Genomic DNA, 19,383 nt, shown 5'->3' with positions numbered 1-19,383 from the left:
TGTAGCTTGCTGTTTGGTTGACAATGCGACATTTTTGTAGGTGTTTAATTGAACACTTAACACATCTCAGGAGGCAATTTTCTTGTCTCCTCTGGGTTTTGGAGGTCCTATTCATTTCCTTTCCAGGTATCAAACATGCTCACAAGCCTCGGAGGTGTTAGTAGGGCCATAGGCACTGTGCTTCTGGACTTTAATGGTCAAACCAGCCTAGAGAGATAACAGGTCAGGATGGGAAAGACAAAACAGAAAATGGCCAACAACTTCGACTGTGACAGGAAGAAAAAAAATCTGAATCCAACAAAGCAGGAGGAGTTGGAGATATTTGAGAATTGCTGGCTACAAAGAAGGGAACAGACCATAACCGCCTATTTCCAGAAACGAGCAAAGAGAAGACCCATCCAATCACAGGTGGAAAAAAAAAAAAAACAGTCTTTTACTATCCATCAATTTATTGAGCACAGAGCCAGGTACCACACTTGGTTTGGGGGATACAGAGCTGGATTTGATTTTGTTTCTTTCAGGGAATTTACTGTTTTACTGAGGGAGACAGAAAAGTAAACAAAGCGCTCAGACCTGCGATAAGGACAGAACTCGAGGTAAATGAGGAACTGAGAAGGCAAAGGGAAGCATCCTGAATCAGAGCGCCCCCCCCCGGAGGGGGGGAGTTCCCTGTTTTTCAAGGCACAGAGGTGGAGAGGGTGTCTAAGTGGGCTGAGGACACAGGATGGCACAGGACACTCGGCTGAGGGCCAGAGTGAGGTGAAGGCATGCTGTGAGCATTGAGTCGATGGTAAACCCAAGGTCAACCACGAGCTTTGCCTGAGCAGGGGAGAGACCCAGAGTAGGTCATTAGGTCTAGGGACCGGGTAGTGGGCAGAGAGGGGAAATCAGGGGAGGGGAAACCAGTGGAGAGGCTGTCACATCTTTTTGAGTTGAAGAGGCACAGGCCAGGTTAGTGACATAAGTAAGTTTATATGGAATCTGAGACGCACTCAGAGGACATTGGCAGGAGCTGGTAACCACTGAAGGTGGATGATGGAGAAGAGAGACTTGAGAATGGTGCCGAGGTCTCTAGTTTGGGGGAGAGGTTGATACAATGAACTGAGGCGGGGTTTATAAGGGAATGAGCATTCTTGAGGAAATGTCATTTCCCCCAAGGCTCAGGACACCTGCAGCAGGAGTGTGCATTGAAAATTGGCCAGGAACCCCCATTAAAAACTCTTACAAGGCTCTGGAGTATCCCTGGAAGATTATTCCTTTTGGAGTGGCACTAACTAAAATGGCTCCAGAGACCAGCCACTAAAGATCCATTCACTCTGCCTCAGAAGACAGCATCTTGTGGTGCAACAAGTAGGCACATGCTGGGAGAATGGGACCCTGCTGTCATTCAGAGTTGGAGGAAGTGTTCAAAGTCAGCTCAGGAAGACCTCCATCTCTAGCGGGATTCTGCTCTCGCTGGCAACACACCTAGGAGGCAGGGTTGAACTAAGACAAGACTGTGTATCAACCACACCTAACTCATTGGGTTCCACCCCTACCACCCATTTTCCTACCAGAGAAAGCAATGGACTAAAAAGAAAAGCCATGGAAGTCTGATCTGAGGACATCTGTGATCGTGGCAATGTTTGCCACACCCTCATTTGGTATGGGCTTTAAACAGGTGGAAACTCTTGCATGGAATTGCCAGGATTATGCTGGGTGGTGGTGGTGCACGCCTTTAATCCCAGCACTTGGGAGGCAGAGGCCGGGCGAATCTCTGTGAGTTCAAGGCTAATCTGGTCTAGAGAGTGAGTTCCAGGACATCCAGAACTAAACAGTGAAGCCCTGTCTCCAAAGACAAACAAAAGCAAAAACAAAATACCAAAAAAGAAAAGAAAAGAAAAAAGGAAAAGAAAAAAATTCATACATGTGTCTGGGGACCTGATCAGTTCACCCAAATTCTAACCAGAGACCTGTTCAGCATTCCTGGGAAGCAAACAATCTCCAAAGCAAAAGGGATGGCATTTCTTTCTCCATCTTCAAGGTTGGCAGAAGGAAGACAAAGGAGGCTTTGGTTTGGGGACGGCATTAATGAACCACACGTATCCACAAGTAAACCAGAAGTCCTCCGAACACCCTGCTCGCTTGTTTCACACAAAAGCCAGGCTGGCAGCCCTCTCGCCCAGCCATGCTCACAGTTGGACCCTTAATGCATTGTGAGCATTCAATCAAACTTTTACTGGTGAAACTCTAGGAGCAGAAAGCCAGCTAAGCCCAAATGGTCCCTTTGCTTTTCCATCTTTTGTGGCTGCCTGGCTGCGCTCTTCTGGGTTTTGTTGTCAACAAACTCCTGGATTGCCTTTGAGCGCCCCAAATTATTGAAAATGACTACAGCTTAAGACTGGCAGGATGATTGTTAAAAACAGCCCTGGCATTAATCATAGCTTAAGAGCTTTTGGAAAACGATTCTAATTCAGAAGGGGTGGCTTACAAAGAGGCTTGTCGAAAGCGAAGCAGACATCAAATTCTGAAAAGAAAAAAAAAAAAAGAAAAAAAAGCCTCCTTGGTACCCACACCTGGCTTCTCCCCTGCAATCCAGCTGGCAGAAGTGTGTGGTGGGGGGGGATGAGGGAGGGGGACAGATAGCTTACCTTACCAGCTTACCCCGTGTGAGACCTCCTTTGAATTTCCACTAGTACCATCCCACCCATCCCAGCCCTCCCCTGTTCTGGGGACCTTGAAATGGGAAAGACCTTGGGTGGAGGCACCACAGATTTAAGTATTCCTGGCAGTCCTTGGAATCAGGAAGAGGAGACTAGGAGCCCTGTTTTCTGTCAACAGTTGGGGGGCCTCAGTCCGATGCTAAAATAAGCTGTACACATAGAGGCAGCTGCCTGGGCAAACACACGGTCAGCATTTGCAAGGAGCCAGGCTCTTGCGAAAGACAAACTAATACTTCTGCCTTTTGCCTGCCTGGCACGACAAAGGAGAATGATTTTTGCCATCAGCATTCTCCCTATCATGGAATCATTGCACAATTTAGTATGATTAATGGTTTCCATTTAGGAGGAGCTGAGAATAAAACAGTGGGGGAGTGATGGCACTGGGCTGGGGATGCTTGCGACTGCAACGAGAGGGTAAGGGAGAGAGAGGGGCCCCGGTGCTTGCTGGTCACTCCCCTCTGCCTTCTCTTCCAGGCACGATGGGGGAAAGACTCATGGCTTTTGACCTGAATTTGCATCCACAGTCTGGAAGCTGCAAGCCTGTGGTCCTGTCATTCTTGCAGCTTTCCCAGGATTTGTTAGCAAGAAGCCACGCCCTCCCGGACTGCCCAAAGGAATGTCCTTCCCAGAGGCTCCGGACTATAGGCTGGCTGAGAGTTGGCAAGGTGATGGGGCTGCATAGCTGGAGGGAGCAGAGCTAACTACACCACTTCTTGGCATTCCTGATTGGCCACAAGGGGATGCCACATAGGGAAGGACGCCACCCTCGTGCTGGGAGGGCAGTGGTGGCCTCCAGTGTAGCTGTCTGTCTCTGCGGCGCCCGGGCTGCTGAGCTGACTCTCAGCTCGCCTCCGCTGGCTTTCTGGAAGTTCTTTCCCACATTGTAGCGTCTTTTCTGTCCACATGTGGAGGCACTGTTTCTTCTCAGATCTCTCGCGGCTGGCTGCGGGGCGGGCGAGCGGTGAGACAAAGGGCTCCAGAGCCGGAGACTTGAGGGTGCTGACAGAAACCAACCAGGGGAACAGAGAACTCAAGAGGGCCTGCACATTTTGAGCAAGAGCCTTTGTAACTGAGGCCAGAAAGGGAGAGAACCGGTGATCTTGGCTGGGTCTAACTCGAATCCAGGCCCTTCTCAAGGTTTTGGTGTCTCTGCAAGGAAATCTATTATTTTCCATAAACTGTCTTAAGTGTCTCCCGGCTGCATTTCTGGCTGCGTTAAGGATCAAGCCATCAAGAACAGCTGTGAACAGCAGCAATGGGCTTTGGCAGCGAAGTAGGAGCAAAAAACCCAAGTAGGACATTTCAGTTGACAGTAATGGCATTTTCCCTTCCTTGTCCAAACGATAAAAGATTCATGCTCCTAACTGCGACACTATAGCTGCCCCCATCACTTTATTCTGGGAGAGGAGGTTAGAGAAAACAGGCCTAGAGAGAGGGAGAGAAAGAGAAAGAGAGACGGATAGTAATTTCGTCACTAGCTAACAGAGACCGATTAGTGTAGAAGACCCCATCCATAGCAATACTTTTTAATCAGGACTGCTGTGTCTGGCAAACAGCTCTTGTGGATTAGCTAGACTGGAGCCTGCCAGCATCCGTTGCAAGTTTAAAGGATGAAATACACAACTACAGAGAAAACAAACCGAAAAGAGTAATAAAGTCACACATTTCAATATTCAGCAACCATTAAGGGATTTAAATATTTGCTTGCTATTAAAGGCTTGCATTAGGCTCTTCCAACACCAGCTCTGGAAGACTGAAATATCAATTACGGATCAATTTTCCCCCTAAGTAAACACTAATGCAGGATAAACAGTATTAGAAGATGCAATCGTAACATTGCTGACTTCAGGATGGACTTCCTGCTGGTAACAGCAAGTTTAAGCCTGGTGATTAATTAACCTGAGAAGATAGCACTTAAGGAAGATTTAAGGCGAGCATGTCTGAAATATGAGCGTGAGCCAGCGTCTGTATGCAGGACAGCTGGAGAGGTCTTGGCCAGAGCATGGGTTGCTTTGCTCCTCAGTAGTGGTCCTGACTCTACAGCCCAATATTTTAAAGGATTAGAAGGGAGCAAAGGAGGAGTGTGGGTGGATGCGCATGTGTGCCAGAGAAAAGGCAATAGTCTTGAAATTAATTCTACCTTTAAATAAGCAAGAGTTGCAGTTCCTATACTGGCCTCCAGGGGAGGTACACATTATAGAAACTTAGGAAGGGGGGGTGGGGGCAAAAAAACAAAACCGTAAAACCAAACCACAAACAAAATAAAACAAAACACAAAACAAAAACCACCATTAGCCAGGTGGTGGTGGGTGGTGGTGCACACTTTTAATCCAGCACTTGGGAGGCAGAGGCAGGGGATTTCTGTGAGTTTGGTGACAGCCTGGTCTACAAAGAAACCTTGTCTTGAAAAACAAAACAAAACAAACAAATAAAAAAAAACCCAAAACTAAACCAAACAAACACCAAACACTAAACAACAAAAACAATTAAAAAAAAAAAACCCACCAAAGTATGTAGTTTCATACTGTACAAAAGAGCCTAGATGCTTTAGTCTCTATGTTCAGTCTAGGCTTTGGGGTGTTCTTATCCTATCCTGATGTCCACCTGTTCCTACCAGGTAAAGTGGTGTGGGGACCACACTGTCCCACAGCTCCCATCAGAGGCAGTCTTTAGCATTTATCTATGAGCACAGTTTGAGTTTTTCTGACCTGTGGTACCTCGTTCTGAAGGGCCCTGGTATATGAGAACGATGATACCTTATTGATTTGCTCAGCAGTTACCCCAAAGGTTATCAGCCCCCAAGGAGGAACAAGTACCAATGCTGGCAGGCCTCAGAGACAGATGGGACCAAGGGTGTTAAAAGTGGGCTGGACAGACACATATCTTCAAGTCCTTAGAGCTACCTAGTTGGAGATGGACTTGCAAAGTCAACGATTGAAACAGAGACTAAAAGTTTAAGGTCAAGTCAGGCAACCAGCCCTTGACTGCTGGCCCTTTAAGCCCCAGTGCTGGCTGAGAGCTCACTGTGTATCTGCTATGACCATGATTGAGGGGCTGTGAGCCTGACTGGGTGATAGCAAAGAGCCTCTTCTCCCATTGGCTCTACAGTGGGGTCAGGTCATTTCAGCTTCATCTTAGGTTTTTCTGAACTATCTGTAAAATACAGACCTCACTAAAGGAAGCTTGCTGCCAGTTCTTTTTGATTAAACATTTGCGGCATCTTTGCGAAATAGTGTATCAGAAATCTGAGGCCACGTTTGTCACGTACCACAAGTACCTCATGTAAAGAGGCTCTTTCTGCTTGTCATGTGACCGCATGATTGCTTTCAGGCTCTGGATGACAGACTCAAAGGGGCTGCTCTCCACAGAGCAAGTCCACGCTATAAGAGTTACATTTCACCTAGACAGGGGACAGTGAAAGATTGCACCAATTAACACCTGGGCATCACCTCCGGGTTCGGTTGATGTATGTGGAGAGCACAACCAGGCCAAACAGTTTTTGAGACCCCTCTGGAGGGAGTACGGACAGTTTTTGTGCTTTTACCAAGAGGCACACGGGAAACTTAACAAGTGCACACGAACTCAGCTACTTCTGGCATCGTCTCATTGGCATGCCGTACTGTGCTTCAACAGCCAAGTCGCCACTGTGCGCCAGCCTCAGCTCACTGACCACCGGGGAGATCTGGAGCCTCCTGCTATAGGCAGGGAGATGGGTGAGGACATTGCACAAACAGCATGCCACGTGGCTCAGGATAACTACAAATAAGTACACTGACAAATCATGATGAGAAAATCCTTCAAAATCCTATGGGAAAACTCACAAGGCGTGAGTCCACACAGATAATTCTGCCCAAGGAGTAGCCAGTTCTTTTAGCCATGGGCAGCCTTATCTTCTAAATCGACATTAAGTCTAACGAACATGTAATGAGTGCTTACTTCCTGCCTGCAACCTTATTGCCTTATCTTTTTGGTGATGTGGATGACTGAACTCAAGACCCACTGCACACTAAGCACAGGCTTGATCACGGAGCTATTTATACCCCCAGCCCAAGGTGCGTGTCCTTTCTCTCTCCCCAGTGGCTATGGAGGTTGTAACAAACTCTACCTTACCCAACAAAAGACAAAGATCAAGGTGCACTGGGCAACATTCCTGAGGCTTCACACCTAGTAAAGATGGGGCAGTTAGTTAAACCCAAGGCTGGTCCGGCCTAGTCCTTGATCTCGAGTGCTGTCCTAAAGTGCCCTTGTGGGTATAGAGATATACGGTAGATCATCCTCCCCCTTGTGCTTGCCTTTTGGCTCCCCGTCATTCTTGCCATTTGGCAGAAGGTGGGAGAGGCCAGTGAATGCCCGAAGCGTCTGCCTAGACTATGAAAGTAAGCACCAGCGAGATCCCATCCACAGAGCACCGGACTCCTCAGCTCTCTGTCTCCTGCACCCGACTCAGTTTGCTTCTCTCCCGTCCTTCCCAGCTCTCTCTTCCATTGAGCCGACTTGCCAGCTTTTGCTCATTTCCCTCCCACAAGAAGTCCCCACTGCTTCTGCCAATCATTCCATTGGGTGGGGTGGCACTCACTGGTGTACCTGGCACCTTAGCCTCTAGTGATCACCTCCGCTTGTCTGTGTCCCCCACAATGTCCATGTGCCAGACACTCAATGTCTGCATCTGTTGGTGCCGTTTTGTTCAGAGACAGACCAGAGACCAGATGGTGATGTAAGAAACCAAAGCGAGATGCCCAGCCTCTGACTCTTCTGGAGCTTACCTTGTCTCTCCCTGCCAACCCTTCCTGGTTACCTCACTGAGACAGAAGGGGATCCCAAGGAGAGCTGGTAAAGGTGAGAGGGGGCACTTTGGGGAGGTCAGATTTTCTGCTCATGGATTACAAGAGCAGTCCTTGCTAACTTCGCCTGCAAGGCAAGGACACTGAGACCATGCTGCCAAATCTCACAGTCCACCTTGGCCTGGAGGTCTCCAAAACCTAAATGGTGAGAACAATCCGCAGGCAGCCGAGCTGTTAGCCCTCAGCAGCTCAGCTCTTCGCTTTTGTGAAAGGAGAGAGAATTTTAAGAGGAAGAAGGCAGTAGGAATTGTTAAGACACGGAACCCCAAGGAAAGAGAAAAAAAAGGAAGAAGGTGGTAGGAACTGTTAAGACACGGAACCCCAAGGAAAGAGACAGGTGCAGCGGGCAACACAGGAAAGTGGGTAGGTGGTGGGTGAAGTGGAGAAGGGTGGTGGTGGACATATCCGCAGGAGGGGCCATCCCCGGCAGCTGCTCGCACACCTGCACAAATCACCGTGCCCACCAGAGGTGACTCCGTTCAGCCAATCACCGGACTCTGTCTACTGTGAGGGGAGAAGAGGACAGGACAAGGACGTGTAGTCGAGAGGGATGGAAACCCAGCTGGCAGCCACTCCCCAGCAATCTCCTGCCAGTGTTCTGGGTCCCCATCCAAGGTCCTAGGAGAGGAAGCTGAGACCAGAGGCCGGGTGTTGTAAGAATCCAGAAAGAGATTTAAAGGATCACTTGTGACATTAATTTTTTTTATTAAGAAGACAGATATTTTATAGTACTTCTTTTTTTTTCTTTTTTCTTTTTGTAAAAATGGTATACATGAACCGATACAAAATGCGAATGGGAACACACGGATGTGGAGTTTCTTACACTGTAACATGGTCCTTGTACACCTTAGGAACAGAACTGGCCTAGAGGGAAAAACAGGACGTCCTTGTGACTAAAGAACAAGCTTATTTGGCATCAATTATACATCCTTCATTATTTTATATTCCTTTAAAAAAACACAAAAAAACAAGTTTGTTCTTTCTTCACTCTAAAAAAAGTGATCAATCTGTACAAAGTAATACTCAACAATACATTTCAAACAGCGCACTGTATACTTAAGAAAAATACATAAACCAATATACAACTAAAGTCCGTAATTTCCTGTTTTTGCTTTATTATAATTATAATTATTATTATTTCTCCAATGGGTGGGGCCTACACTTTGCAATCTACCTGAGACGGAAAAACACCAATCGAAACACAGGAACCTGAGACATGTCAACATTGTAAGCCATAAAGTTACATCAGAACACTGCACTACTGTACACTTGTCAAAAAACAGAAAGATGGGCGGTCCCGGAAATGAGATGCCGATTCTGTGAACAATGGTAGGTTTGTTTGTTTGCTTTTTTGTTTTTTTTTTGTATTTTTTATATATTTTTTTTCTAAAAAGAACAGCTGAAAAACCCTTTCAACGACATGCTAACTGGTTCTCACCCTTTGATATGGTCACACTATGTTCAGGATGGGTGCTAAGGGCTCGGAATAGATGCACATTATAAAATTCTTGAAAAAGGGATGTTCCTTGTGGCTTTTTGTCTTGGTTAAGTGCCTAGGGACAGGAGAGGGGTCAACAAAACACTGCTCGGTAATGCATTTTCCTTTACATAACAGTCCATTCCCAAAAGGCCCCCATATTGCAATGGTTCTATCAGAAGTGAAAATAAAGACAAGAAAAAGAAATACGTTTTCAAATAACAGAGTCGACACTTTTTCCCCTTAAATAAATCAGCGTGAGTTTTCCACATAATGTAACAATAGTAAAAATGCACCTTGCAAAATCCAAAAGTACTGACTGAAAATGTTATATAATATATATTTATATATCTATATATATAGATAGCTCTATCTTTTCTGATGCCACCTTTCCATAGGGACTGTTATTTGGAGTCTGGAGCCTACCAACATGTAGGGAAAGAGCTTAGGTTTTCGTCCTTCAGAACTACTTCTGGATTCCCTCAACACTTCAGTGACAAACCCCGCCTTAGCTTTAAAGACTGCAAATGGTAACGACTCCTCTACCTTCCTCTAGGCTCCAGTCTAGGATATGTTCAAGGTAACTTATTTCAGTATCTATGCGCTATGGCTGCCATCATGCGAGATGAGGAATTTTTGGCAGATGGTTCTTAAGGCTGAGGAAAGAGGCCAAGGCTAGTGTATGAAAGGTAGAAAGATAAAAACACTCCCATCTGAGTTTTGATTAAGTAACTGAAATTCTCTACATGCTGCTTTTCCACCTCGGCTCTGACCTTTCGAGAACAATACCGGCCCTTCTTTTGTACCTCCTGCCTTTGTCAAGCCAAATCTGAAGGAATGAGAGCTGCTAAGGGATTGGGGTTGGAAATCCCAGCAGGACAAGTGTCCCAGCAGGACAGTGTCTGTAATATACAGTACATGCAGGCCACATCCTACTGCCCTCCTAAGTAAGCACAAAGGAAAGAAAAAATAAAAACAAAAGCAAAAAAAAAAAAAAAAACCAACAAAAACCTGCCCCCTTCATTCATTCACACAACACACGGACTTGCTCTCTCCTGCACGTCAGTGAGCAGTAAGGCCAATTGGGAAAGGTGGATGGATTGTTTGGAATAGAAACAACGAGAGCAGGACTGACTGCCTTATCCCCTCCCTGCTTCCCCTCCTGCGGCAACTCAAATTTGTCCACTGACATCAAATGGACAGACCTCACCTGTTGGGTCTGTTTAGGGCAATGAGGAAGGAGGATACTTTCCACCCCAAACCTTTCTGCACAGCGTGGGGCAATCTATACTGAGCCGCCTACAGATACAGTAAAGACAGAGTCAATCTCATTGCGACACACCTCACTTGCAGGTAACCCTGTACAGTAATGAAGAGATCCACAGCAAACCACAGTTTCTGAGTCACAGTCTACTTTTCTAGTCTTTGCTGCTCTAAGTATTGAAACATGGGCAGCAGCAAAGAGTTTTCATTGTTTTTTTCTTTTTTTCTTTTTTTTTTTCACCCAAGTCTTTACGACAACAGAGAAGGATGCATCATGGAGACACTAAATTCTGAACTATGAAATCTAAACTGTGCTGGTTTTCCTTTTATGCAACTGAATTTGGAACAGAAAGCAGTCACCGTCAACACAAAAACAAAAGAAAGCAGAAACGGCAACAGTGGGGGAAAAGTCTTAGGAATCCCAGCAGGTCAATTCCAAAAAAGGGAGGTTTAGGGAGGGAAAAAATTGATTTTGGAAAAAAATAAATGTATACAAAGGAGAAGGGGAAAGAAACACAAAAAAACAAATGAAAAAACAAGGCACAGAATTTTCTGCAATCTACCGAAACCCAAGTTTGACTTGGTAGGAAGAAAGAAAAATTAAAAAAAAAAAAAACACACACAAAAAAAACCAAAACCCAAACCCAAACCAAATTAAAACCAGATAAAAAGAGGTGTCAAACAGCAGAGCGTACTTTTCAAAGAACATTTTTTTCTTTTTGTTTTTACATAGCAAACCCCAAGTCTTCCCAGTCTCGCATCTTTCCACCCACTCATAAAAAACACACGAGCGTCTCGCAAGTTCCAGTATCACTGTCTCTTTATCATCTAAACAGGGCCAGTTGGACACCTCATTGGAACAAAAAGGCTGATCTAGATGAAGTACTCTTTCTTTTCTTCGGAGTTGTTCTGTCCTCCTTCTGCATTGATTATAGCTGTGTCTGCGTCTGCTGCGTCATCGGCTCCTTTGGCTTCATGAGTGAAGTATGTACCTGAAAGATGAAGGGGTAAAGCACTGTGACTCTCTGATGGCCTCTGTGTGAAGTGGTACAGAGATGGCAAGTTGCTTTATGGCCATCATCAGCCGAAGTGGTGTGCAGGCAGCAGAGGGGAAGAAAAAAAAACAATTGGAAGAAGAGAGCGAGGTGGGTGAGACAGATGGGGATCCGGGGCTCCAAAGGTACCACTCCAACTGAGCCGCTGCGATGTAATTCAGCAAACGAGACATTAGAGCAGGGAGTATGACCAGAGAAGAAGACGTGAGTGGGGCTAAAATGCAGAAAGCTGGAGAGCTGCTGACTAACGCATAAACAGTAAACACCAAAGACCGATGACCAGAGATGTTCGCACATGGTTAAAGACCAAAGCAAGGAAGAGCAATTAGCCAATAAATGAATTAGGGCCCCAATGACGCTTCTATTGTCATCTTGAGTCAGTTACTCCAACCATAGTTTTCCTGGCTTCATGAATGGCTACTGGCTACCCATAGGTGAGACTGTGCTTGAACTTGTATAAGGGTTGGTTTCTCTATGCCTTCCATTTCAGAGTAGGGCACCAGATGGAGACAAAATTTTTGACACTGTAAAGACTGCAATTGAGGCGTGGGCTCTGTCTTCAGGAACAAGGGTTTCTTTCTCACCATGTGACTGGAGCCTGGACCCGGATTCATGGATTTGCTAATTGGCACAGCCACTTTATAATGACAACAGACAGAACATTAACCAAGTTGGTGACATTTCTATCACCAAATCCCAAGGGTTTACATGAAGGAAGACAAGACTTCACCTCAGACTAGCAGGCAGGTAGAACTCAAACTGTCTCGTAAAATCTGATAGGCTTCTTCCCATTATGCTCTGACTCAAGATTCTTATACTTCAGAAAGCCTAAGACATTTTACTGAATTTTCAGATCTTAAAGTGAGAAACTGAGCAAGCAGGTGGTCAAACGCTTCCTTCCCGAGCCCTCTCTCTTGCAGAGACATATGTACCCCTGTCTTCTGATTCCCCGTGAATGCTCTGCACACTCGCCTTGGCTCCCAGGCTGGACCTTCCCAGCTGGACCAAGTTAAGCACTGAAAGGCGGAGGTTCTGGGCCACACAGCTCTAAGAGTCCCCAGACTCTGTGCTCCAGACAGACACTTACAGATCCTAAGGTCTGTTGTTCAGCACCCTGGACCTCCACTGCTGGGCTCCAGGGACTTTCCCCAAACCCAGGTCACATCGAGCAGTATGCAAGCGCCTACAAAACCCCCCAAAGCTCATTGCAGAGTGCTTGAGAAAAACAACTGAGAAAGACAAGGGCCGACAAAGAAAAGGAAGACTAAATTACCAGGAGGGGAGAAGAGGCTCAGAGCAGCATGAGGCAGAGAGGAAGAGCCTTGGCAAAGATGATTGCCCATCCAGTCTGCACAGTTGGTAAGTGTGATGATTAATGGCAATTTAAATCAATTGCCCTGATAATTTAAAAAATACATATTTATGTGGCTTTTAAGGCAAAAGATTTTTTTCTTTTTTTTCTTTTCTTTTTCTTTTTTTTTTTCTTTTTAAACCTGGGCACACCACATCAAGGAGGAAATATTCTGGCCCTCGGGACCAACTTACTCAGAGTTCAGGGTCAGTGAACTGGTTCACCTGTCTCCGGGAAAAACGAGCAGGCTGTGTATGTTTGCCATGCATACAATCTTCCAGGGTTCAGGCCACTCATCATGCCAGCCCCAACTTTGTTATTTTGACTCTAACCCCAAATGTAGACTGGGGAAAACAGACCTGTACAGCTTTGTATTTATAGGGAATCCAAATTAGCATGCAGTCCTCAGCTGTGGCTGCTAAGGTTTCTTTATCCACCCAAGCCCGCTCGAGGAATCATATATGCTATGTCACCCTTTACACCAAGCTGCCTAGTAATGACAACAGTTGAGGTCCCCCAACGCCAGGGTTCTGGCGACAAGTTGCTCCAGCCTGCCAAAGCACCTTGCTTACCTTTATGTCTGGCAAAATAGCGGCCCAGAATGATGAGCAAGCAAAGCATGGCAAACACGACCACAGCCACAACACCGCCAATCACTGCGTGGTCCACCGCACCAATGGCGCCCTCTTCACCTGCTCGAGAGTCTGTTAAAATCAGAAGAGGAATAGGGATGTAGAACTTATTACAAGACACCAGGAGCCCCAGGGACACTGCCTCCAGGGTCAGGAGGTCACCTTTTTTAATGGAGGAGTCAGCAAGAACAAACCAGCTGGATCAAGTTACACGGAGGGAACAGACTGACCTGTCCAGTGCTGAATTGATCTGTTCTCCCCACAAGGCAATTTCATTAGAGGCAGCATAGGCATGCTACTGTGTGTGAAAGGAACTAGGGAGCTGTGTGTGTGTGTATGGGGGCTGGGGATCCTGCCTCTTCTCACCTATCCCTAGCGCTCACTATACACACCCTGGAACTTACAGCTACCAATAATTAAGGGGGCTGACCTAACTGTTTATGGGCACCACAGATGGTATCTTCAGGCGATCAGGGGAATGGGGGGGAGGGGGATGTCAACAGGCCGCACAGCTCACTCTCTTAGAGGAACATGCATAGGGAAAGCAAGGCTGTGTAGAGATAAAACCAGGCTTATGAGACTAAAGACATGACATGCTTGCCACATTTACAAGGAGTGAGGAGGGGAAAAGCCTCAATGTAAATCTGAAAACCTAATTCAAAGGGGGAGGGGATGGAGAGAGAAAGGGAGAGAGAGGGAGAGACAGAAAACGTTAAGACAGGAAGGAATACTTGTCCATTGCCACAGACGGGTTTGATGTTATTTATTTAAAACCTCGAAATGCAATTAGTTTTCTCTTATAAGCCTCACTCCCTCGGGACATCCCTCTTTGAGTTTTTGGCTGGGGAACAACTTCAGAATGAACCCGGAATGAGCTATGGTGATGCAGAATGGATGTATGGCAGGGTAAACAATTTTAATTTAGGAATGTGGCTACATCACCCTTTGCTGAAATCCTAATGGCACCCGAGATTTATAACATAGTAAAAAACAATTATTCTCCCGTTGATTAATACATTAACATTTTGGAGTGGAAGCTAAACCATTGTCTTTTTTTTTTTTATTGAGTCAAGTACGACACCTCCATTAAAATGATTTACTGGCTGTACCTTACAATTTAAGCACAGCAGCAACAGAAACGGTAAAAATCTTTTAACTTTACATGATTTGTGAAGTCATATGTGAAGGATTTACCATTTAAATCTTTCAGTACATGAAGCACATGGCCTATAAATCTGCCCCCCTTGTAGTTGCTGGATGCCTAAGAGAAATGCATTTCATCGGGAAGACTGAGAGTGCAAATTCAAGTCAATTTCTAAGAAAGATTTATCTCTGTCTCTCTCCAAAGAACAGAGCAAATCTCTGAAGCCTCCACCTCTAATAATATTTGAAGTTTATCGATCAAGTGTACAGATCCGTGACAGCTAAAGGTAATGGTACTCTTCTGAGCCGAAACCTGATACAACGCTTTCAGCAGGAGGGCAGGGCTTACACTTTCTATCGATATTTCCAATTCTGCTTGGAGACTAGGCACTGAAGGATGCGGGGAAGTAACTCGTGACGACTGAGGCTCCCGTGGAAAGTACTTTAATTAAAAGAGCTTCAACCAGAATGTGGAGTATTTAAAGTGTTCCGTGGAGTTAACGTTGGAAGGGTTACAGAATAACTCAAACCCCAAACCCCCAAAGAGATGCCAAGTCAGAGGCAGCAGCAGGTCGCCTGGACAACGGGATGATGGGAGTTTAATTGGAGGATGGAGATGGGTTGGAGGCAGAGTGCTGCAGCCAATTAGTCTACTCCGTGATGTGCAAGGCCCTCCAGCTACGTGTCTAATAAGCTCCACTTGAAATGTAGTGGAGGGGAATCCCCTGCCTCAGTCCAAGTGCTGCTGACTGCGGACAATGTGGCTTCCATTGTCTTGGAAGTCCTTTCAACAAGACAGGCCGGGGTCATGGAAACTTCGTAGCCTTTTATGAAACAGCTTGTTGATGGGAAGTACTGTGTGTGTGTGGGTGCATTGATTATTGTTCTTCTGTGACAAAATACCTGCCACAAATAACTGAAGGAAGGGCTTCCTCTGCTTCCCATTCTGAGAGCACAGTCCATCATGGCAGGGAAGGGATGGTGGCAGGAGTGAGTGGTAGTGGTCGCATGGCATCCCCAGTCAGGAAGCAGAAAGAGGTGAACACTGGTACTTGCTTTTTCCTCTTTTTTTTTTTTGTTTGTTTGTTTGTTTGATCTGGGATCTGGCCCACGGAATGGTGCTACTACCCACATTTAGGATTTGGGTTTCTATCTTCAGCTAAACTTTTCTGGAGACATCATTAGACACGTCCATGAGTGTGTTTCCATGGTGATCCTAAAACCAGTCATACTCATGATGAAGAGTGACCATCACGGGTTAGTACCGGATCTTGGTGCCTGCTGGAGGGCTACACTTTATATCGTGAAGATACACCCTTGACAAACACTCAAATGTTCACACAGGGAACAGGTAATAGTAAAACTTGCCAGTTCTGTTTGAATGATATCAACTAATCTTGAGTTGTCATGGGCTTCAAAAGGAAAGAATGTTTGAATTTTCCATAAACTGCCCGTATCTTAGATTTGGGACAAGGTGATACAGATGAGGGAAGAGAGTTATATGAGGCAAGGGAGCAGGGAGATGCCACTTTGGGAAGGTTGAGACTTGACGAATGCTTCTAGAAGCTGTTTAAGACGCAATCCTTACCCATGTGGAGGCAGGCAACTCTTGCCCACTGTTAAAAGACTAATTCCTCCAACTTCAAGCACAGAAAAGTCAGAGAGTGTGCCAGTATGTTTGTGTTTTAGAGGGGAGAGGGGAAGAAAAGGCAGACAAAACTAAGGACAAACTTCTCCAAACAAGGCTTCACAAACAAAACAAACAAACCTGCCATCTATGGGATTCCTTACTTAAGCCAGCAGTTCAGCTGACCTCTGTTCTCCAAATGCGCTCAGTTCCCCTGTACTTAGCTCACACTGAACACCTGGGTTTGAGTTCTTTCCCACTCTCAAGGGCACACATACATTGCAGATCCTTATTTGCAAGCGTAATTTCTCTAGCTACTTTCTGATACTCACTTTGATCAGAAAGTTTACTACCGCTAGTTAATCACCAAGACACTTTTCCTGCCTTCAATTACAGCAAATGGACACAGAAGGTAACTGATGTTTAATTTACAGGGAACACTGCTGGTTATGAGCTCCTGGCCGCCTCTTCCTACCTCTCCTCCACCCTCCTCCCAACCCTGGTTGACCATGAGAGGCAGTAATAGAGCTGTGACTGTCCCAAAGTGCCTGTCACAGGCTGGGCTCCCCTGTGGTGATCAGTTGTTTCTCATTCATCTCTTCTGTTTCCTCGTGTGGGATGGGAGGCAGTTCCAACTGTGCTGTGGATTGGCTCAGACTGGTAGGGGTGATGCTAGATGTCTGCTCCTGGGTAAGAACCCCCTGCACCTGCAGCTGAGACCTCTCGATGGTCACAAAAAGCAGCAACGCTTTGCTCAAGGATGCACTCGGCTGTCAGAGGTGGCTAAAAACAGGATCTGTGGCAATGTCCGCCAGCCTCCACCTCTCCTATCTTGATCAAGTGTTGAGAATTCAGGCGAGTTCTTGAAGGTCCCGCTCCTGTGAGCAAGGAGATGCATCCGATTGGGTCCCATGCCATTTGCTGCTGTTTTCCTGGGAATGGCTCTCCAGATTTCTTCCTCCCCTTTGTAGCCAGACAAGAAAACAGGAGGCAAACTCTCCAGCTGCCGCAGCTCCTCCAGCAGAAAGTGCAGATGGGGAAGCAGGGTCTTCTCAAGGAGCCCGGTCTCCAGGTAAAGGGGAGCCACAGGAGTTAGGGTTTCTATACTGGGATAAAGCTAAGCTCTTGCTGTGCTGGGAGGAATGCCAAGCACATGCTTGGTACACACATGTACAAACAGCCATTCTAGTTCCTGCTAACCACGCTCTATGTGTAGTTAATCTCCTCCAAATAACTCCACACACACATTCAGATGGATGAGTGAGCTAAGTCTAACTTAGACAACACTAACCACGCTCTGTGTGTAGTTAATCTCATACAAGTAACTTGATACACACATTCTGGTGAATGAGTGGGCTGACCAAATCTAACTGAGACAACACCAACGACAGTTTGTGTGTAGTTAATCTCATCCAAATAACTCCATACACACATCCGGGTGAATGAGTGAGCTAAGTCTAACTCAGACAACACTAGTGGCTCGGTGTGACAACGCCACTGTGGCGCAGCCCTTGGTCTGCCCCCACCACCGAATTCTGTGCCACATTAGAGCGTCAAATGTGACAGCACACCACTAGCTGGGATTAGCTCTTGTGACAAAAAAATTGAAACAACTTAGCTCCATGTGAGATTTATAAGTCCCTTGCAGAATGTCAGGTTGGAAAAAAACAAAAACAAAAGAAGCAAACAAAAAAAAATCAATTAAACAACAATAATAACAAAACCCTGTGTCATATCTTCAACTACCCTGGCCATGATTTTTAGCATCTTAGAAATCTCAGAATAACAACAATAAAAGAATTAACAACAACAACAGTAACAAGATACTTTTCATCAAATCCCAGGGATGTACCAACTGCTCAGCTTTCTTCAGCTGACCTGACCCCTCCTGCTCCTCAAGGGTGATGTGAATGGGGAGAATTCTGAAGGCTGGATTGGACTTTCAGTCTCTTTCCACCTCTCTCGTGGACAGCTCTCTTTTTCTCTACTTGTATTCATTCCTTAAATGCTTACTAAAGTGGAGCACTTCCTTCACAGAACATCCTGTTCTGCTGCCTGTAAGGCCCTGGTTTCTATGGCTACTTTACCACCTAGCAGGAGAGGCGCCACACCAACTGCCAGGAGAATGCCATAAGCCTTGCAGGCTGTGCTGCAAAAACAGAGATTCATGGGTAACCAGGCTAGGATGTTCTTGACAGGCTCCTGGCAAGGCAGGACTCACTGAGCAGAACCCTTATTGCAACTGCAGGCTGACCACTTGGAAACCCAGGCTACAGAATCTAAGGTCAGTCGTCTTGCAAAAAGGATACAGAGCTCTCTCTTTGGAGAAGGGGAAGTGTGAAGTGTGCAGCGTCAGGATGGCAATAACTGCACTGCTGTACCCTCCTATCTTGGGCTTCCTTGGTGAAGGCTAGATACCGCTGCAGCACCCACCAATCTTGTCTGAGGCTAAAATTGCCTTGGAGCTCATTTAAAGTGGTGGATTCTACGTCTCCCACAGGGACCTCTCCTGCCCAGGGATGATTGAAACTGAGGCTGACATTTTGCAATAGTTCTGTCACTTGGTGCAGCCGAGGTCTTGCTGGACAAGTCAGTTTAATTAAAAACTCTTAGAATTGGTGTTTATGATGGAAATGCTGCCTCCGGCTTCCTAGAGCTGGAAGGATTAGTCTATCTCAGAGAAGGCTTAATGACTGTGATGTCACTTGCTACTTCTTGCTAAGGAGGAGGGAGGGGGGAGGTGGTACACATTCCAAACCTGAAGAAAAACAAAACAAAACACCGAACACAAGTGTGTGCACACACTCCCACATATGCGCGCGCACACACACACACACACACACACACTGGTTGTGTCATCTGAAAGGTGTAGCTACCGTTTCCATCATCTAGGGCAACCAAGCTACGGATGCGCTTTCAGAGCACAGCTTTATTACTGGAGGGAAACTCTGAACGGCAAGTGCTGACAAAACGCCACGTTGTTTGCTAATCCTAATATGTTATTCTTCTTTTAAGATTTGCTTTTCTCAGCACCAATTCAATTATAGATGCTACAAATCCTTCTGACATTTAATTCCCTCTTGTCAGAGTGGTAAATGTATACAGTACATGCGCAGCTTTCCCATTAAGATGTTAATATATATTGGAGCACACTAGCCTTTATGCAGCATAACCTTTCCTTTCTGTCTTCTCCGAGAAGGGAAGGGAAGGAATCAATGTAAGGCAAGAAAATCATGACGATTCCTATATAGCATGCCGGGCGGCCAGTGTCAGCCATCAGCTGCATTCGAGT

The 19,383-nt window shown here is 46.0% G+C and overlaps 1 protein-coding gene across 6 annotated transcripts in view; it reads right to left on the bottom strand.

Annotated features, from left to right (window-relative positions):
- Positions 1 to 10,871: 10,871 nt before the first annotated feature.
- Cadm1 (cell adhesion molecule 1) overlaps positions 10,872 to 19,383 on the bottom strand; it is a 327,348-nt gene continuing 318,836 nt past the window's right edge. For all 6 annotated transcript variants that reach the window (XM_041638494.1, XM_041638495.1, XM_041638497.1 and 3 more), the window contains 2 exons: positions 13,262 to 13,393; positions 10,872 to 11,275 (listed from right to left, as the gene is read on the bottom strand). In XM_041638494.1, coding sequence (XP_041494428.1) covers positions 11,157 to 11,275; positions 13,262 to 13,393 — 251 coding nt within the window. In that variant the 3' untranslated portion in view covers positions 10,872 to 11,156. The remainder of the gene's footprint in view (positions 11,276 to 13,261; positions 13,394 to 19,383) is intronic.

This window comes from Microtus oregoni, unplaced genomic scaffold (assembly GCF_018167655.1).
Source record: "Microtus oregoni isolate MIOR12 unplaced genomic scaffold, Mior012 000055F_ref0000237, whole genome shotgun sequence".
In the NCBI taxonomy this organism is placed as follows: Eukaryota; Metazoa; Chordata; class Mammalia; order Rodentia; family Cricetidae; genus Microtus; species Microtus oregoni.
This window is presented reverse-complemented; position numbering and strand designations above follow the sequence as displayed.